Below are 21,956 nucleotides of genomic sequence, written 5' to 3'. Positions count from 1 at the left end.
TATAATGTGGATAAATATGAGGTTATCCACGTTGGTAGCAAAAACAGGAAAGCAGATGAATGGCTATGAATTGAAAGAGGAGAATGTGCAACGAGACCTGGGCGTCCTCGTAAACCAGTCGCTGAAGGTAAGCATGCAGGTGCAGCAGGCGGTAAAGGCAGCAAATGGTATGTTGGCCTTCATTGCGAGAGGATTTGAGTACAGGAGCAGGGATGTCTTACTGCAATTCTACAGGGCCTTGGTGAGACCACACCTGGAATATTGTGTGCAGTTTTGGCCTCCTTGTCTAAGGAAGGATGTTCTTGCTATAAGAGGGAGTGTAACGAAGGTTTACCAGACTGATTCCTGGGATGGCGGGGCTGACATATGAGGAGAGATTGAGGATTATTTTCGCTGGAGTTCAGAAGAATGAGGGGGGATCTCATTGAAAGCTACAAAATTCTAACAGGACTGGACAGGGTAGATGCAGGAAGGATGTTCCCAATGGTGGGGGAGTCCAGAACCAGGGGTCACAGTTTGAAGATATGGGGTAGACCATTTAGGACTGAGATGAGGAGAAATTTCTTCACCCAGAGAGAGCGGTGAGCCTGTGGAATTCGCTACCACAAAAAGTAGTTGAGGCCAAAACATTGTATGTTTTCAAGAAGGAGTTAGATATAGCTCTTGGGGCGAAAGGGATCAAAGGATATGGGGAGAAAGCGGGAGCAGGCTATTGAGTTGGATGATCAGCCATGATCATGATGAATGGCGGAGCAGGCTCAAAGGGCGAAATGGGCTACTCCTGCTGCTGTTTTCTATGTATTCTGCCCAACACCCCCAACACCAAATACCACACTTAATCAAGGTGCACAAAAAGTGCCAAGAGAAAAGCAGTGTGAATCTGTTTTGCTTTAATTTATTATTTTTATTTCACTTGCAGCCTGTTTCTCAGAAGACAGCTGGTCTCACTGCCAGCCTGGACCACAACACAGTGGAGTTTACTTGACGTTGTTGATGTTTCATTGGTGCAGGTTTCAATTGAGAAATAGTATATTGATTATTAGGCAAATGGTTTCCTGGTAATGTTAAAATCTGGTTCAGCCTGCCAACAGCTTGACTCTGGGCTGTTTTTACTTCATTATCTCCGTTCCAGAGTATTTTAACATTTGCTCCTGTGCAAGAAAGCTTTTTTTTCTCAATTATCAACACATTTTATGCCTCTGAAATGCCAATTTATTTTTTTAAAATTAGCTTTTTAAATATGTTTGTGCCACTGTTTACCTCCTTGATAAAACACTAGTTGTCCTACGGTACCTCTCCCAGGAAGTAATTTTTCATGCTACCCAAGCCACTGAACTGCAGGGGACATCACAAGCCCCCACTCAATGTCCACTCACACTAACAAGGGTCACTGGATACCATTCAGGAACAGAAATCCAGTCTTATCTTCCCCTCAAAAAAGGCTTGCTAAAGTTCAACGCTAGCTCCCCTGCAATAAAAACAGAAAATGCTGAAAAAACTCAGCAGGTATGACACCATCTATGGAGGGAGAAACAGTTTACATTTCGAGTCTATATGACCCTTCTTCAGAGCAGCTAGTTCCTCTGTACTCTTCCCAGGGAAGATCAGCTAACTTAAAGGAGCAGACGTTAAAACTGGGATTTTCCTGTTCTGTGCGGCTTAGTCATTCGCTCCTTGGACCAGTGTTCCAGAAACACCAGAAATCCTTCTCACACTCTAGGCAAACACCCTTAGTGTATTTTTCCCAGTCATTTTCAGAAATAGAATCATCCTACACAGAATGTGATCATTCAATGCTCTCTGCCTGTGCCAGCTACTGGAAAAGATTTATTCACTTAGGTCCATCACCCAATTTCTTTCTTCGTAACCCTGAAAATTCTGTTTCAAGTATTTATCTAATTCCCTTTTGAAAGATACTACCGGATCTGCTTCCATCACCCTTTTAGGTCACACATTCCAGATAGTAACAGCTTGCTGCGGTAAAAATTCAGCTGCCTTCTGGTTCTTTTCCCAATTATCTTAAATCTGTCCTATTATTAACCCTCCTGCCAGCGGAAACCATTCTCTTTATTTACTCCCTCAAAAACCTTCATTATTTTAAAACACCTCTAACTGTATGGGATGAGACTGGCAGCTAACATAAAAGGGAATCCAAAATTTTCTATGGGATAAATAAGGTAGTAAAAGGGTGGCAAAAGATGGGGAGGTGCCAATTACAGTCCAAAACGGGATTTACAGGGCAAGGCTGAGGTATTAAATGAACATTTTGCATCTGTTTTTACCAAGGAAGATGCTGTGCAAGTCACTGTTAAAGAGTAGTTAATTCAGACACTTGAAGGTTTTAAAATTGATAAGGAGGTGGTATTGGATAGGCTACCTGTGCTTCAAGTCATTTACCTGGGACCAGGTGAGGTGCATTCAAGGACACTGGGGGAAGTGAAAGTGGAAATTGCGGAAGCACTGGCCATAATTTTTCAGTCTTCCTTAGATTCAGGGGTGGTCCCAGAGGACTGAAGAATTGCAAACATTGCTTCATTGTTCAACAAAGGGTGCAAAGATAAGCCCAGCAACTACAAGCCAGTCAGTTTAACCTCAGTGGTGGGGAAGCGTCTAGAAAATTCAAGACAAAATTAATAGTCACTTGAGCAAATGCAATTAATTAATTAAGGAAAGCCAGCAAGGATTTGTTATGGGCAAATGTTTAACTAACTTGTTTGAGTTTTCTGATGAGGTAAAAGAGAGGGTTGAGGGCAATGCTGTTGATGCGGTGCACTTAGACTTCCAAAAGGCATTGAGAAAGTACTGCACAACAGACTTGTCATCAAAGTTAGAGCTCATGGAATAAAAGGGACAGGAGCAACATGGATATAAAATTAATCATGTGACAGGAAAGGGTGTGAACAGTTGTTTTTCAGACTGGAGGATGGTTTATAGAGTGCCACCTCAGGGGTCAGCTGTTATAACCCTTGCTCTTCCTGATATATATTAATGGACTAAACCTTAGTGTACAGGGCAGAATTTCAAAATTTGCATATGATACAAAATTTGGAAATATTGTGAACCGAAAGGAGGATAGTGTAGAACTTCTTACATATACAGGTTGGTAGAATGGGCAGACAACTGGCAGATGAAATTTAATGCAGAGAAGTGTGAAGTGATTCATTTTGGTAGGAAGAACACGGACACAAGAAAAACAAAGGGTGCAATTCTAAAAGAGGCGCAGGAGCCACTAAAGGTGGCAGGACAAATCGAGAGAATGATTAATAAAGCACGTGCCATCTTGGGCTTTATCAATAGGGGTATAGAGTAAAAAAGCAAGGAAGTTATGTTAAACTTGCATAAAACACTGCTTCGGCCTCAACTGGAGTATTGCGGCCAGTTTTGGGAACACTTTAGGAAGGGTGTGAAGACGAGAGGGTGAATAAACGATTCACGAGAATTCACCAAAGATGAGGAACTTTAGTTACGCAGATAGACTGGAGAAGTAGGGACTGTTCTCCTTGGAGAAGGTTGAGGGGAGATTTGATAGAGTAAATAGGGAGAAACTGTTCACATTGGTGACGGCTAGAGAACCAAAGAGCATAGATTTAAGGTAATTAGCAAAAGCAGCAATGAAGACATGAGGGAAACAACTTTTTCATGCAGCAAATGGTTAGGGTCTGGAATGTGCTGTCTGAGTGTGTGGTGGAGGCAGGTTGGGTTATTATATGAAAAGGAAGAATGTGCAGGACTACGGGATATGGCAGGTGAGTGGCTGTAAGTGAATTGCTCCTTCAGAGAACCAGCACAGACATTACAGGCACAAATGGCTGTGTTATGTGCTGTAACCATTCTATGATTCCACTGAATATCTCCTTAACCTTCTCTGCTCCAAGGTGAAAAATTCCAACTTCTCTAGTTTCTCCTCAGAGAACCCTGGTATTATTCTAATAAATAGAATGATACAGGAAGCTGTCATATGGTCAATTGTGCCTACGTTGGCTTTGAAGAGCTATTCACTAGCTCTACATCCCCTACTTTTTCTGCATGCACTCCATACAGCTTTCTATAATTTATATAACCTAATAATTTATAATGTATAATATATATTATAACCTAATAATTTAACATAAGTTATAATATAAATATAAGATGTTTTACCAGTACATTAAGAGCAAGAGAATAACTAAAGAGAAGGTGGGGCCTATCAGATGTACATGGTAACTTGGGGATTGATGCAGATGTGGACAAGGTTCTCAATGAGTACTTTGTCTGTCTTCACTAAGAAGGGGGATGCTACAGACATTTTAGTTAAAAAGGAGTGTGAAATATTAGATACAATAAGCATAGTGAGAGAGGAAGTACTGTAGGGACTGGCATCCTTGAAGGTGGATAAATCACCAGGGACAGATGGATTGTATCCCAGGCTGTTGAAGGGAGCCAGGGACAAAATAGCAGATGCTCCAAGGATCATTTCCCAATCCTCACAAGATACAGGTGAGGTCCCAGAGGATTGGAGGTCTGTGAACATTGTACCATTATTTAAAAAGGGTGCGAGGCATTGGCCAGAAAATTATAGGCTGGTCAGTCTGACTTCAGTGGTGGGAAAATTACTGGAAACAATTCCGAGAGACAGGATAAACTGTCACTTAGAAAGACACGGATTAATCAGGGATAGTCAGCATGCTTTTGTTCGGAGAAGATCGTGTCTTACTAACTTTGAGGAAGTAACGAGGATTGATGAGGGTAATGCAATGGATACTGTCTACATCGATTTCAGTAAGGCATTTAACAAGGTCCCACATGGCAGGCTGCTCAGGAAAGTGAGATCTCATGGGATACAGGGTAAGGTGGCAGGTTGGATCCAGAATTGGCTCAGTGACAGGAAACAAAGGGTAATGGTTGATGGATGTTTTTGCAAAGGAAAACGGTTTCACAGGGCTCAGTGCTTGGGGCCTTTGCTGTTTGTTGTATATATTAATAACATAGACTTAAATATGGGAGGCATGATTGGGAAATTTGCAGATGACACAAAAATTTGTAGTTGATAGTGATGAGGATAGCTGTTAACTCCAGAATGATATCAATGGTTTGGCTGAGCGGGCGGAGAAGTGGCAAATGGAATTAAATCCGGAAAAGTGAGACACAATGCATTTGGGAAGGGCAAACAAAGAAAGGGAATACTCAAATGGGAAGATCTTGAGAGGGGTTGAGGAAGTGAGGGACTTTTTCACCTAGAGGGTGGTGAGTGTCTGGGATTCACTGCCTAAGTTGGTGGTTGAGGCTGAAATGCCCAACTCATTTAAAAAGGTACCCAATCTACGCCTGAACTGCTGTAGCCTGCAAGGCTACGGACCAGGTGCTGGAAAGCGGGATTAAAATGAGCAGCTAGTATCTTTTTTCTCTTTTGGCCAGCACAGATACAATGGGCTGAATGGCCTCTTTCTGCACCATAACTTTTCTATGGTTCGAACCTAAAAAAGCCTCTGATCTCCATGCAAACCCTAAACTAGTAAACTGGAAATTGCTTGCATCTTCAGGGCATCTTCACTGAAAAAATGCTGATTTATAAACAGGACACTGACAACTGCCTGGAGTGAGTGTGTGTAGAACTTGGGGACATAGTCTCAGGATAAAGGGTCGGCCATTTTGGACCAAGATGAGAAATTTCTTCACTTGGGAAGTAGATCCTTGGAATTCTCCCAGAAGTCTATGGGTGCTCAGATGTTGAGTTTATTTGAGGCCGAGATCGATAGATTTTTAGACTCTAAAGGAATGAAGGGATTTGGGGTCAGTCAGGAAAGTGAAGATGAGGTCAAAGATCATCCATGGTCTTTCTGAATGACAGAGCAGGTGTATAGCCTTCGCCTGCTCCCATTTCTAATGTTCGAGTGATCCTTCAAAGGAAACACACACTTACCAGGGCTGAGATCCAAAGCCGTACCAAGCTAGCTGGAGAATTTGGAAGCCGAGGCCCAGGAGGATGGTGTTCTTATGCCCTATGGACCTCATCAAGATGCCAAGCACCACAGTCTGCAAACCAAATACAAGTGAAATGAACGTTTGATCAGTAAAAGGAAAAGGAAAAAAAATACATGCTGGAAAAACTCAGTTGGCATTAGCATATAATCTTTATTTCCTCCAACTCAATATTCCGTTATTTGCTGACGAAGTTAACTACAGTATTCTCACAGCTGACTCGCTCTAAGCAGATCACACTTAAAACGTTCCTATTTTAAGTAGCAAGCACTTACTTGAGCTAAAATGGAAAGGATTCCCACAACTGCAATAAAGGCAGCTACAGTTTCTGAGGAAAATCCAATTACCTAGAGAACACAAAAATCACAATAAATAGAAGAATGAATAATTTTTAAAAAAAAATACACACATGCATCTTAAAGTGTTTAAAGTTCTGAAACAGGCCAGTGCAACAGGTGGTGTTTATGCTCCACAAACCTCCTCCCACCATTCTCCATCTAACCCTGTTAACACATCCTTTTACTCATTTCTCCCTCATGCACATATCTAGCTTACTCTTAAACGCGTCCATGCTGTTCACTGCAACCGCTCCTTGTGGCTGCGAGTTCCAGTTTCTAACCACCTCTTACATGGAACAACATGGCAGGTGACTCTGTAATCATAACTCCATTCATCAAGAGAGCTCACTGCTCACGTCGGCAGAGGCCGAGCCAGGAGTTAGAGCCCATTATTGCTGGGGAGCTGAATTCATATCAGACGGGATGTGCTAATTCAGAGTTGTTATGGATTCTAAACTCAGGCCATCAAACACTTCAGCCTACTTGGGAGAAGGCAGAACTACACTGAGGGCTGTTTCTCTCTCCACAAAGTTGAGTTAACGTTTCGAGTCCGTATGACCCTTCTTCAGAGGTCATACAGACTCGAAACGTTAACTCTGTTTCTCTCTCCACAGATGCTGTCAGGCCTGCTGAGTTTTTCCAGCATTTTTTGTTTTTATTTCAGATTTCCAGTATCCGCAGTATTTTGCTTTTAACTTAAATTTCTTTGTCTTTTTAAATTAAATGTTTAAACCTTGCAGAGTCCAGAAATACTGAGGCCAACTGTCACACCCTTACTGCAGCCACCAGACAGTAGTTAACTGAGCACATCATGGGTATCAAACTCAAGTTACACATTCCAAGAGGTGTTGATCGCAGCCCTCAAGAAAAGGGAGAAAAACATTCCCTTATAGAACAACCTTCACATTTTCAGCACATCCTGAATTGCTTAACAGTTAGCGAGTTACCTTTTGAAGGAACTTATAGACAAACACGGCAGCTGGTTTGCATTCAGCAAGGGTCCAAAAACAGCAGTGAGATGAATGACCAGTTAATCTGTTTTTGTTTGAAGAATGGATAGACAAGAACACAAGAGACAGGAGGAGTAGACTATATGGTCCATCGGGTCTTCTCCGCCATTCAATATGATCACTGCTGATCTTGGGCTTCAACTCCACTTTCCTGCCTGCACCTCATATCCCTTGATTCCCCGAGACATCAAAAATCTCCTTATCCCAGCCTTAAATAGTCAACAACAGAGCATTCACGACCCCCTAGGGTAAAGAATTCCAAAGATAAGATTAACAACCCTTTGAGTGAAGTAATTTCTCCTCATCTCAGTCCTAAATGATTGACCCGTTATCTGGAGACTGTGCCCCCATCTTTTAGATTCCCCTACGAGTGGAAGAACTTCTGTGCTTACCCTGCCAAGCCCCTTCAGAATCCTGTATATTTCAATGAGATCATCTCTCATTCTTTTAAACTCGAGACTATGGGCTGAATTTTGCCGTCGGCGAGCAGGAGGCGGGGCCCGCTCACCGATGCGGGACGGCGTTGGGCGGAACCACCGACGTCATCCTGCCCCATTTAAACTTTCAGGAAGGTGGGCCCGCAGCAAAATCAGCTGCGGGCCCGCCGATCTGTCAATGGTCAATTGAGGCCATTGACAGGATCATTGAAACAATTAAAGGACCTGCCCATCCAACCTTACAGTTGGCGGGCAGGCCAGGAGCCCCGGTGGGCAATAGAAAAAACATGAAACCTCATCCACTAGCCAGATTTAGGGATTTAAAAAGTTTAATAAAGTTTTAGTGTAATTAATGAACATGTCCCATCTCATGAGGGGGACATGTTATGGATTTTTTTTTCTATTTTTCATATTTTTTAAAGCGTCAGCGATCTCCCTGAGGCAGCACTTAGCCTCAGGGAGATGTGCGCTCTTTCGTGTGCATGCGCGAAAGAGCGCACTCTCGCTTTTGAGGAATCCCCCCCGCCCGCACAGGAAGTGCATAGCGCTTCCCGGCGGACGTCACACTGGGTGGGCCTTAATTGGCCCGCCCACGTAAAATGGCGGCGGGGCCCGGCTCCCTGCCCGCCGGAGATTGGGTCGGGCCCGCCCACCAGGTAGAAAATTCTGCCCTATAGGTCCAATTTACTCAGCTTCTCATCATCAGACAACTCTCTCATCCCAGGGACCAAGCTAGTGAACCTTCACTGTACAGCCTCCCAAGTATATCCTTTCTTAAATGTGCATACAGTACTCCAGTTGTAGGAGACCCAATCCTCCATCACCTTCAACTCCTCATCCCCTTTCCTACGGCACCTTCCCATGCAATTGCAGAAGGTGCAATAGCTGCAACTTTGCCTCCTCCCTCCTCACCACCCAAGGCCCCAAGCATTGCTTTCAGGTGAAGCAGCGCTTCCTTGCACCTCCTTCAATTTCATCTACTGTATTCGCTGCTCCCAATGCGATCTCCTCTACATTAGGGAGACTAAACACAGACTGGGTGACTGCTTTGTGGAACGCCTTCGCTCAGTCCGCATGCATGACCCAGATCTTCCTGTCACTTGCCATTTCAACACAGTATCTTGCTCTCAGGCCCACATGCCCACCCTTGACCTGCTGCAATGTTCCAGTGAAGCCCAACCCAAACTGGAGGAACAGCACCTCATCTTCCAGCCTTAACACGAAGTTCAACAACTTCAGAGCATGAACTTTCTCTTCCATCTTTACCCCGTTTTAAATCCATTAAAAAAAATTTTTTGCATTTATTTATTCATTTAAAAAAATTTTAATTCTTTTTCCCCCCAAGCACTCCCCCCCCAAAAACCAGGCCATCTGCCACTTGTTGCTATATTGTGCTTTCACAGAGCCTGACCTTTGTTCTGCTATTAACACATTCTGCTATCTTACCATTATGCCACCAGAAGCACCTTCTTTCGCCTTTTACACTACCATTAACACTCCCTTTGTCTTGTGCCCATGACATCTTTGTCAATCTCTCCTGTGCTCTCATCTATCCATGACCTTCTAGTCTGCTCCACCCCCTCAAACGGTATAAAATCCATCACATTTCTACTTCTCTTTAGCTCTCAAGAGTCATACAGACTCAAAACGTTAACTCCGTTTCTCTCTCCAAAAAAACTGCCAGACCTGCTGAACTTTTCTTGCATTTTCTGTTTTTATTTTAGTACTCCAGGAGACTATAGGCTGGAACTGGGAGAGAGACTGCTATTCCTCATCAGTGCCATGAGCTTTTATATCTAACTGAACAAGCAAATGGACTCTTACCAGAAAGACACATCTGCCAATACAGCACTTAATCCCTTCAGTCCTGTCCGGCAATGTCACCCTGGATTGCGTATGCAAAGTGGGGTCTTGAACCCATAAATTTCTGACTTGGAAGTGACAGTGCTACCCACTGAGCCAAGCCGACATAAAAAGAGGAAAACAAAGGCTACCTGTGATCAGATTGAAGGAGGCTGGACATGCTTGCAGCAGCAATAAAAGAACAGATACACTGCAAGGAGATCCCAGTGTGTCTGAACTGCACTGTTAATGAAGCAATAGACAATTCCTTAGAACAACCATCAAGAACATTGATCTGGACATATTTCAGGAAACCACATTTAGAATTCAATGACCCCCAACTCGAATTTCTTGCTCTTCAATTTTGAAACAACTGGTTTTACTATTTCTGGTCCTAAAACCATTCCCAAATCATCAACAAATTAACAGCAATTCAGACTCGGGTGTTAAAGGCATATTGATCTATAAAAAAATGTAGGTGGAGACAGTTCAACCTAATTCCATTGCTTTAACTCCCATACAATTTGTTAATCCTCCACCTGAGAGTCAATTACCAGGCGGCATAGATTTAAGGTGATTGGTAGAAGGGTTAGAAGGGACATGAACTTTTTCACCCAGAGGGTGGCGGGCATCTGGAATTCACTGCCTAAGTTGGTGGTTGAGGCTGAAATGCTCAACTCATTTAAAAAGGTACCTGGGTCTGCATCTGAAGTACTGTAACCTGCAAAAAGGGACAGGCCAGGTGCTGGAAAGTGGGATTAAAATGAGCAGCTGGTTTCTTTTATCTCTTTTTGGCTGGCGCAGACACAACGAGCTGAATGGCCCCTTTCTGCACCTTAACTTTTCTGTGGGTTCAATGGATTTTACTCACTCTGCCCAATCTCTGTTCCCTCCCAGGTCACCACTCCCCCAACCAGCAGTTAGCTCTGCTCCACTTCCTCCCATCCCAAGTACTCCATCTGCAATCCCTGTGATGACCTGCACAAGTTGTTCCAGTTGATCTCTATACCCCCTCCCCAATATCACAGTCGAAATCCTGCAACCAAAAACTCACCCTCCAGCACATATGGTCAACAGCCTCTGGCATGAAAACTAACTCTCTTGCACTCAATTCATACCTTTAATGCAGCAAAACATTCCAAAGCAAGTTTCAGAGAGCTGATGGGGTGGAAGCATTATCAACCCAAAGTACTCTTATCAAACCTGTACATCTACAAACCAACACTCATCCCAAAGAAATGGACCTCTGGGCAAATTACCTCATAGCCTAAATCTGCTTTAGGTATTTCTAAGTAGACTCAACAGATGCAGCATTGACTGTGCAGTAGCTTTGGAACACGGTTGTGTCCTAACGCACTACACCACTGAGATGGTATGCAGTTTTGCACTTCTGTTTCTCTATGGTGAGTTTCTGATTTCATCCACTCATCTGTCAATGGGGGAGAGGGAGTACAGGTTAGTTACCTTTCCCAGGGAGGGAAAGACAGGCAGAGGATAAAACAGGAGCAACAGCTACCTTGAGTGATTCTGATGTGGAATCAGCCTGAGAGCAGATCAACACTCTCAGCAAGAAGGGAAGTGAGAAAATAATATGACAGTGAGGAGAGAAAACGAGAGAGAGAGAAGAAATCTATTGTCATTAAACCATTAGCATTTGCTTCAGAGACAACAGATTTATTTTTTTATATTACAGGGCCTCTTTACCTGTCTGAGATAAAGAAAGAAGCTGGAATACTGGCCTGCTTCAGGCAGGTACGAGAGAAACACTGTAATACAGATCAGCAGAACAGTTGAATCCTGACCCACTTTCTTCAGAGACTGAAATAAAATGGGATAGAGAGAAAGTTAATGAAAATTATAAACTGAGACAAATCCTTTCAAAGGACATCCGTGTGTGATGACTCCACATTTTAAAAATTACAGAGGGGGAAATCACAGATCTCAATTTCAGTTGAAAGAAATCAGTATCCAAAGACAATTGTACCCCATTGAAATTTATACTTCTTCAAAACAATTTTGATAATACTTTTTATTTCTTTATTCTTTCATGGGATGTAGGTATTGCTGACAAGGCCAGCATTTGTTGCCCATCCCTAACTGCCTTTGAACTGACCTTGCTATGTCATTGCAGAGAGCAGTTAAGAGTCAACCACATTGCTGTGGGGCTGGAGTCACATGTAGGCCCAGCCAGGTAAGAATGGCTAATGTCCTCCAGGGAAGGAAATCTGTGAACAAGATCGGTTTTTACAATAATCGATGATGGTTTCATGGTGACCATTACAGAGACTAGCTTTTATATTCGAGATTTATTATCTGTAATAATAGATTCCAACAGTTGCCGTGGCGGGATTTGAACCCATGTCCCCAGAGAATTAGCCTGGGTCTCTGGATCATTAGTCCAGTGACATTACCACTCCCCCAAAATACTTCAGCGGAGTCTACACCAAGTGCAGTGGATGCTTTATTATTACCCACCACGCATCATCATCTCCAAGAGATTCAAGGCTACCAAACGAGCTCTCCTGATGGCAAATGTACTGGTCAGATTGAGGCTGAGTTAAGCAGGCCATACAAGACCCAGTTTTAACCTCTTGGTCTGCCCAATTATTTAGATGTGCTACAATAGCCAAGGGATCCCTGGGCTGAGGGGGGGTATTCCTGCCAAAATAGTATTCAGTCAGCTATGCTGGAAAGTGAATGTAGACTGCGATGGAAGTGAGGATGAGGTTTGACTGGTCTCAGACTCCATGGTCAAACAGCATGCTGACACTCAATGTCAAGGGTTACATGTGAAGAGCAATCTCTCGAGTTACATCCAGAAGGGCTGTCATCATATGAAAATGCAGCCCAATATGAAGTGCTATCTTCAGGAGAGGTGAGGATTAAGAGGTGATGAGATCTTTTGGTTAACATCTTAAAGTAGTGAAATTTCCCAAAGCACTTCATCAAAGATGATGAATTGAATTCTAGGCCAATGCGCACTGGAGATGTGATTAGGAACAGACATCAAGCTTTTTCAAGGTAAGTGAAGACATGAGAAGATGGCGGAGCTCAGGCTGAAAATTCCAGGCTAATGTAGCGCCAGAGGATGCAGCAAAGCCATGAAAGGATTTGTGAATGAGGACAGGAATCAATGCATGGGCACAGGGAGCCAGTGGTATAATAGATCTGCACACCATATAGGATAGGATGCCAACAATGAAAGTCTGGAAAGAGATTTATAAAGAGCAGGATAAAGAACAATACCAATACATTAGGACGATCGGGTGAATTAATACAGTTACTTACTGCAAAAGGGTCTGCTTGTTCCCATGAAATCGGTGCACCCCAGGAAGCAGGCCTCATCTTCTCTGGTAAAGATTCTGGCACAGCCACAAGAATGAAACAGATGTCCAGCAAGGCAATAGCAGTGGCCAAAACTACCACAAGGTTGTCTCCATACGCTCTAGCCAAGTATGCTCCAATGGCCGGACTGGTTACAAGACTAGCTGCAAACGTTGCAGATACCTGTGATTGGGAGAAGAAAAATTCTGACTAATTTCCATTTCTGGAGGCTTTCTTTAAATATCTGGGTAAATTTTGAGCTCATTCAGACTTTCCATTTAAGGCACCAATGCCAGTTTCAAACAAACCCATGCCAGCTATAGCACAGGTTAGACAGGGTAAATCTCCCTCTACACTGACCCATCAAACACTCCCAGGGTAGGTACAGCATGGAAAAACTCAGCAGGTCTGGCAGCATTGGTGGAGAAGAAAAGAGTCGACGTTTCGAGTCCACATGACCCTTCAACAGAACTCAACGTCAATTCTTTTCTTCTCCACCGATGCTGCCAGACCTGCTGAGTTTTTCCAGGTAATTCTGTTTTTGTTTTGGATTTCCAGCATCCACAGTATTTTTTTGTTTTTATCTCTGTGTTTAGGTACAGCATGGGTTAGATACAGTGTAAAGCTCCCTCTACATTGCTCCAAGTACATACCTCAGCCCCAACATTTCAACAAAATGTTGAAAAGCATTCCCCACTATGGTGGTCTATTCATAAGTGCTCTAATTCATTCGACACAGGCTCTGACATACAGAGAAAAAAAAAGTCTCAAGTTAGCTTATCAGCATGTAACTTGAACCTGGGTCCAAGAGGCAAAAGTCAGTGCATAACAAAATCATCTACAGTCACCTATTATTTAAACTTTGCAAAAATTCTTACTGAGGTGGTCATACCTTAATGTTTCAGTGCTTCTGAAATTTTGAATCAGTAAGGTTCAGTAGCTGCCTTATTCTTAAAATAAAACTTCCACTTCCAAACACAAGGTACAGTTTATCTAACTCCTCAAAGCACCATTGCTTTAGCTCAACCAAACTAACATTAATAGGGAACTAGAGAAACTGCAAAGAATGTACAATTCGAATCCAATCAACCTACACCACAAAGTTACTAAACTAAGAGCCATTTCGCCATGGGGAGAAGAGAAAAGGAGCGCACTTTCTAGTGCCTTTTTCAGGACAGCATTGGTTGAGGCCCATGAGCTGAGTTTCTACTTGCCCAGTCAACATGAGGAGAGAAATAAAAGATTCAGTGTACCACAAAGAGATGAGCAAGCGAGAACGGAGTAAATTGACACTTGCTGCTCAATTAGACTAAAAAATCTAACACCAGCAAGTGACACAGCAGCAATTAATACATTTAGGTGCTGCCTTTCCACAACAAATTCTTCTAAACTCAGAGTACAGGTCCAATTTATTCAGCCTGTTATAGGACAACCCTCTCAGCCCAGGGACCAATCTAGTGAACCTTCATTTACAGCATCCACGGCAAGTAAATGCTTCCTTAAATATGGAGATCAAAACTGCACACACTACTTCACGTGCAGTCTCACCAAAGCTCTGTACAATCGTAACAAGACTTCCTTATTCTTGTATTCCAATTCCCTTGCAACAAAGACCAACATACCATTTGCCTTCTTAATTGCTTGCTGTGCCTGCATGCTAACTTTTAGCGTTCCTGTACAAGTCCCAAGTCCCTCGAAACATCAACATTTACAAATGTCACACCCGATACAGCAATAACAAATAATTTCATTTATGTACTGCATTATCACTTCGAATGCCTCAAAGTGCTTCACAGACCACTAGCAGCATTGTTGCACAAACAGCAATATGATTAACGTCCAGCTGATTAGTCATTTTGGCACTGTTGGTTGATGGAGGAATGCTGGCCAGGACGCAAGGGAGAGGTCCCTGCTCTTCAAGTAACGTCTTAGAATTGTTAACATCTGCTTAACTGGGTTTGGGGGGGCGGGGAGAGAGAGAAGGAAGGAAGAGAGGAAACCTTGGTTTAAAACCTCATCTGAAGAATGCTGTGTTGGAAAATATAATATTCTTCCAATGCTGCTTTGGAGAGTTGACTTAGATGACATACTGTAGGCATGTGTGGGGCTTCATTAACGAGGAAATGTCAGCAAAGCTAGGACTGTTGTCCTGCTTGGTGAACAAAAAGAAGTTTTTAAAAGATGATGAGAGGCTTCAATATAAAAACCTATCCCTTCTGGTAAGTGAGTCAATAATCAGAGGTCATAGATTTAAAATCATTGGCAAAAAAAATCGAGGAGAAATGTTTCCCACTCATTGTTGTTGGGATCTGGAATGATTTAATTGAAAGCTGATTCCACAAACAATTTTAACAAGAGTGTTGGGCAGGTATTCGAGGATCACAGGGTAACAAACAAAATGGGAATAAGCGCAAATGTTTTTCAAAGAGTCAGCACAGCCATGGCAGCCCAAATGGGCTCCTTCCATGCTGTAAGTTTCTATGAGTCCATGAACTCAAACCTTTTGATTCAGAATGCCAGAAGGATTGCCCTTGAACAAGTGTTCATTGCTGCAGAAGAGATAAGAGTTGAATCGCCAGTAATAATAATTAGCCAAGGGCCCTTGGTGGGTTAAATCATGAACAAACCGTCACAGTAAAATAAGAGATGTCCTCTTTAGCTCCGGTTTTAAGACTTACAAGTCCATAAGCTGTGCTCCTCTCATGCTCCTGAGTTATATCCGCTACGTAGGCAAAGATCACTGAAAACGTGACTGCAAATACTCCAGACATAGAAATCACTGCAAAGTACCACCTGTGGAGGAAAGCAAACACAGAAATAACTAATTTTCAGATTGTTAGAACCCCAAATACAAAGCAAGAACAGAAAAACAGCTGGCTTTGAAAATGAACGACATTCTGCACGATAAGCTGTAAATATACAGTTACAAGCAGCACCATATATGGAATAACTTTAGCTCAAAGTGTATTAGACATAATTTGAGGCAGGATTATGGCTTCTAATTTCTGCCCATTGAGCCCTCCTGAGAACATCTGGGCTTTGGGTGGGGGACAGAGTTGTGTTTAGTGGTCCCCCCACTAGCCAGACAGCCTTTGGATACTTAGCATCCATACTCATATACGAAGAATGGGCAACTTGGGGGAAGTACTCGAAGACTGACACCAGCGTACCATACTTGTCACAAATTATAGCATTTAAGAGGGGGAAAATTTGGTTGGGGGAATAGGTGGTGAACAATGAAAAGGTAGAGATGGGGGAAAAACTTGTGTTAATGGAGGAACTTGAAAATGAACGACATTCTGTATCAAGGATCTACCCCAGGTCCACCTATTCACCATGTCCCTTCATTCCCTTCTTTCTCCAAAAGAACAATTAATTGGCTCAAGGCCCATTGTACTGTGGGCTTTAATGTCCCACAGAACAAGTTTCATTTGACTTCTTTTCCGAATCTTATCCTCCTTATTTTTCCAATCAAGTTTGAACTCACCTTAGAGAGTCATCAATTTTACCTGATTCAACTTGTCAATTCTCTTCACAATTTTGAAAACTTCGATTAGGTTAACTCAAAATCTCCTCTAAAGCAAGTCCAACATCATTGGTTTTCCCTTGTAATTTAAGATCTTGATACCCGCAATGACCATGCCATAAGTGGATAGCCAGCAAACTCCAGCTTCGATGGTGGAAAGCAAGATCAGGAACATGCTACATAAAAGACTCAGGCATAAGCCTGTATCTCACCACTCTGATGCAGCTAGAAGGGAGTTTAGTTGTCAACCGTAACAATTTGAAGTGCAGGATAAGTTTTCAAAATCTACTTTTTAATTTTATTTATTTCCTGAAATCAGATGTGAAGCAATCGCCAAACTTACTGTCACATTATGCCTTGGAAACCTGTTAAAGGTGTCTCAGACATTTTTTTTTGATTTTGCTCTGATTTGTAATGTAATACAGCAACTTGCAGACACTCACCAGGGGCTTATTCTCATGAGAGGAATTGGGGCACAGGTGAAGAACACAGTTAAGAGAAGAAAGGACTTCCTGCCCCAAACATCCGACAAAGCTCCAATCAGAGGAGCACTGAGAAATGATAATATTCCCTGCAGATCAAAACAAGTCATTAGAAGTAATTAAAATATTATGCACATCGCGGTTTTATCAGAGAAGCTGTTTCTAGACTGCAAACAAAGGCTCAAAATACTGGAAATCTGAAACAGAAAAACTGAACATGCTGGAAGCACACAGTAGGCCTGTCAGTAACAGGATAGAGCAAAGACAGGAAACCCTTCACTAGAACCCATCCAAAGCAGTGATACAGCAAAGTAGGCTAAAAGCAAAGGATGTATGCCATTGCTGGGAAGATTTATTGACCTGACCACATTAGGGACCTCTGAATGTGTTTATGGAATTACAACCAAAGTGCTCAAGGGCAACGGTAGCATCTCAATTAATTAAGTTTGCTCGTATCATCATGCTCAGCCAACTTCCTAAATAAAACTATTTTTGAAAGCAAGAAAACAAATGTTCTATAGATAAAGGGTCATTGATGGAAAGTCCCTTTTTAAGGCCGTCACCACTCCTGTCTTTTGAACTGAAAGACTGAGTAGCTGCATTGTGATTTTTCTACTTTCTCACATAACAAGGAAATGGAATTTAAAAGTAAGGGTGTTTCGCTAGTTGTACAAGGCATTGGTGAGACCATATCTCAAGTACTGTGTACAGTTTTGGTCTCTTTATTTATGAAAAGGGAATAATTGCATTAGAAACAGTTCAGAGAAGGTTCACTCGATTGATTCCTGGGATGGGGCAGCTATTCTACAAGGAAAGATTGGACAGGTTGGGTCTGTATCCACTGGAGTTTAGAAGAATGTGGTGATCTTATTGAAAGACATAAGAATCTGGGGGAATTGACAGGGAGGATGCTGAAAGGATGTTCACCCTAGTGGATGAGACTAGAACTGGGGGACACAGTTTAAAAATAAGGGGTCTCCCATTTAAGAGAGAGTTGAGGAGAAATTTTCTCTCTCAGAAGATAGTGAGTCTGTGGAATTCTCTTCCTTAGATTGGTGGAGGCAGGGTCATCAAACATTTTTAAGGCTGAGTTAGATAGATTCTGGATTGACAAAGGAGTCAAGAGTATAAGGGGAATGAAGGAAAGTGGAGTTGAGGCTACAATCAGATCTTATTGAATGGTGGAACAGGCTCGAGGGATTGAATGACCCACTCCTGCTCCCGAATAGTATGTAAGAAACATCTAATTATAACTGTCAGGATATGGGTGTCACTGGCAAGGCCAGCATTCATTACCCACTGCTAGATGCCCCTCGAGAAGGTGGTGGCCACCTTCTTTAATCGCTGCAATCCATGGGGATAAAGGTACATTCAATGACAGTGCATCAAAACAGCTTGTTAGAAGTAACACTAAAGGTACATTTACTTTATAAAAACACAGCCAATGATAAATGTCTGCTTCACTACAGTTGTAAATATAAAGTTCTGATCCTTCCAGTTCCTGCAGAAGCAGAGATTCACTGTGTCCCTTGTCTTGTGAGCTTCTGCCAGATTCACTGACACTACTGAGGTCTGATGCAGAATAGCACTGGGTGTGAATGTAAACTTGACAGACTGACATGGGGGGGGCTGGCTTTTGTTTTGCAATTTCACATGTGCAAGCCAACAAAAAGCTGTTGCTGGTTCTTTAGATAAGGCAAGTGTGGTTTGGAGTTAGTCATTTAAGTCAAATAGAACATCAACATATTTTGCTTCCAGTAAAGGATGTGCAATTGTATTTCTTACCTTCACCCCATGGATAAGTCCATTCATTAGAAACGTGTGCTGAGGGAATGTCTGATGCAAAACCTAAGAAAAACTAAATGTTATCTCATGAAATTATAATGCTGGGTTGCAGGGGCATAATTCTTTGCTAAGTCACGTTTATACAGTGATGATACAATCTGACAACACATAGGGCTCTTGCAGCCAGCAGTAAAATCAAAGTATCCTTGCCACATTAAATAAGGCTGTCAGTGTACTTTGGTGCCGCTACTAGATGAACGCAACTCATGTAAGAAGCAGATTGCATTTGTGTAACAGATTTCTCTTTCCTAACAGAAGACAGGAGCCAGAGCATTACTATTCTCAAAGTTTTACTCAACAATGTGAATAAACGGATTCTGGGGGGCAGGGTGATGCAAGGCAAAACATTCAAGTTATAACAGTTTTTCAAAATATTACCTCTAGCATTTAACCCCCCTCAAATCCACCGCAAAATTTCTCCTCTCCCTATCTTTCTTGAAGAACTATTTGACACGTTGTTGAAGAATCCACAGGGGGGTATCACAGCAGTTTGCGTTCTCATTCTCAGCAATTCTCACAATGCATTTTCCAGCAGGCATCACTGAACAGTGGCCGGGAATGGAAGGATCTTGAGTTACAGGTTTCACTGATCTGCCAGCTGACACAAGGGGCTGGTGCACAGTATTGAGAGATTTCGAAAACTTGACATCCCAACATGGGCAGCTGCACTGTAGCAATTTAGTTACATACAGCCACTGGTGCTTAAAATAAAATGAATAAATAAGGCTGTGGTGCAATTCTACAGGCACCGATAGCCCATCAGTACTTACACAACCCACCATTCTTCCCCAAAGAGTCTTGTTTGCGAATGCTAGCTGGTTACTTGTACATGTTTCAGCAGCAGTCAAGTTGGGGCACAGCAATCAGTGGCATCACTTCTCCAAGGATGCAAACTGCTCTCCATCTCAGCTGAGAAACCAGAGATGGAACATGGGGCTTGCTAAATGCACATGGCTTAGTTAACAACCTGCTAGGGATTTTTGCATTGAACCATCGAATGGGGGTTACCATTTTAAAGAAAGATAAATGGTAAACATTGTACTCACAGTTAACATAGGAGTTGTCAGCAATCCCCAAGCGAAAAACTCCAAAAAGATGACAATCACTGCATGATAAACACTCGGTTCACCTATCCCTTGCGGCTGAAAACAAAAGAAAAATAAAAATCAATCCAAAGGAACACCACAATTTTCATAACTCCCAATTGGAACATCAGCTTTGGTCACAAGTTGCTTGGAGTCAAAAGCCTCAGACTGGCATATAATTTAACAGCAAATCCAAGGCTGAAAGAGTGCAATGCTGATGGAAGCCCCTTCTGCCAGTTTGGTGGCTTAAGGAATGTGAATTCTCTCTTTCTTCATGTAATGTCCTCATTATCTTGAGGGTTACTAGTCATGGCTCAATATTGCCATGATACCACATTGGGGCAAGTAGAAGGGGCAGGGCCCAAGAACCACTGCAGCCAGTATGAGGGCTGAACCCACTCCACTGACATTACCAAGTGCCACACTCTAACCAACCAAGCTAACTGGTCCTACAAACATGAACTATACAATGAAAATACTTAAAACAAGAAAAACTCCCAGTGACACCCTCCCAGTAAATCCAAGAAGCCAGCAATTTGTTGAAAGAAGTGAGAGGAGATTCAGCAAAGAGACTGACCACAATTTTTCAATCTTCCTTAAATCCGCAAATTGTGCCGATGAATTGGACAGCAGCTGAAGTAACACACATTCAAGGTAAATGGGAGAAGAAAGATGGGAGAAAAATAACAAGCTGAATACCAGCTGCGGGTAAACTCTTAGAATCCATAATTCAAGATAAAATTAGGGCACATATAGAATGCATGGGTTAATGAAACTGCGCCAAACTGCTTCAGTTGAAAGCAAGTTATGCTTGACAAATTGGGAGTTTTTTGGGGGAAAAGTAACTGAAAAAAGGAATGCATTAGTTGTAGTATATATAGGTTCTTTTTAAAAAGACATTAGATAAGGTATCTCAAGAGGCTGGTTAATGGACAAGAATTAAAGACTTAGGGTGGGAGTTGTCCGCATTGCAGTAGGATCTCAAGTTCCGTGCCCAGTTTTGTTCTCAGTTGGTAGAGATGATTTGGACTTGGGTATAGGAAGAACAGAATCACAGAAGTTGCTGTTTGCTTTGGTGAATGACGAGGAGGATTACAGAGGAGTCAGAATTAAGCAGACAAGTTGCAGGTGCAATTTAATGTGGGAGGTGAAACAAGGTAGGTAAGCATACTCTCAACAGAAAGACAATTAAGGGTGCGGATGAACAAAGACACCGAGTGATTCTGTCAAAGTGAGTGTGCAGGTAAACAAAGCCATTGAAAAAGGCAACAGTGTTTTATCAAGAGTACAAGATTAAAGAATAATAAATTTGTATAAAACATTGATTAGACCACAGTTGAATTTCTGGTTGAAGTTTTGGGCTATCTATTGTAGGAAGGGGAATTTCACTAGGGTAAAGTCAGGGATGGGAAGCTAGAGTTATGAGGAGAGTCTCGAGTTACTTGGGCTATTTGCACTGAAATAGAGAAACCCAAGGAATTTAATGGAGCTTTTTAAAACTATGAACATCTTCCTTAGAATGAATATGGAAGTGCCAATTCCTCAGGTTTGAGAGACAGTAGCGAGCAGTCGTCAACTAAAATTGTCAATCACGTAGTGAGGAAAGGGCTTATGAGAATTTTGCTATGGAGGGGTGTTGAAACAGAAAATACTTTGCCATGCGTATCTGTTGCAGAAGCAACCTTTTAAAAGAATATTTGAAACAGAGCAAAATTAAGGACTATGAAGACAGAGTGGGACAGCAAAATTAGTTTTGAATTGTTCTTAGAAAAGCTAGCACAGATACAAAGGACTGAAAGGTCCCCTTCTGTCTCGTAAACCTGTGTGGTTCTTAAGTTTTCTCACCCAATCTCCTCCCACAATAAGTTATTGTAACTATGACTGCAAAGCCTTTTTTCATCCTTTTTTGGTGACCACGTTTTGTCATGTCCCGATTTTGCAATTCCAATTCTCAGGGTTTCTGACACTGCCCACAAAATAACTACTCACATGCAAAAATTATGCTTATATTTAAGACAAATTTCTCATAGTTGTTTATTTTTAGATACCATTTGCACACAGGCGCTACACTCTAACATGAACTCACTCTGGGAAAGACGATGACGTAGC

General features: G+C 42.2%; 1 protein-coding gene across 3 annotated transcripts in view; it reads right to left on the bottom strand.

The window, feature by feature from the left end:
- Nucleotides 1-21,956, bottom strand: part of LOC144689022 (hippocampus abundant transcript 1 protein-like) — a 63,528-nt gene that overhangs the window by 17,926 nt on the left and 23,646 nt on the right. For all 3 annotated transcript variants that reach the window (XM_078556130.1, XM_078556131.1, XM_078556132.1), the window contains exons 2-9: nt 19,809-19,904; nt 18,703-18,765; nt 16,879-17,006; nt 15,588-15,702; nt 12,874-13,092; nt 11,290-11,403; nt 6,234-6,305; nt 5,900-6,012 (exon numbers count right to left, since the gene is read on the bottom strand). In XM_078556130.1, coding sequence (XP_078412256.1) covers nt 5,900-6,012; nt 6,234-6,305; nt 11,290-11,403; nt 12,874-13,092; nt 15,588-15,702; nt 16,879-17,006; nt 18,703-18,765; nt 19,809-19,904 — 920 coding nt within the window. The remainder of the gene's footprint in view (nt 1-5,899; nt 6,013-6,233; nt 6,306-11,289; nt 11,404-12,873; nt 13,093-15,587; nt 15,703-16,878; nt 17,007-18,702; nt 18,766-19,808; nt 19,905-21,956) is intronic.

Source organism: Cetorhinus maximus, chromosome 13, assembly GCF_964194155.1.
Source record: "Cetorhinus maximus chromosome 13, sCetMax3.hap1.1, whole genome shotgun sequence".
NCBI classification, from domain to species: Eukaryota; Metazoa; Chordata; class Chondrichthyes; order Lamniformes; family Cetorhinidae; genus Cetorhinus; species Cetorhinus maximus.
This window is presented reverse-complemented; position numbering and strand designations above follow the sequence as displayed.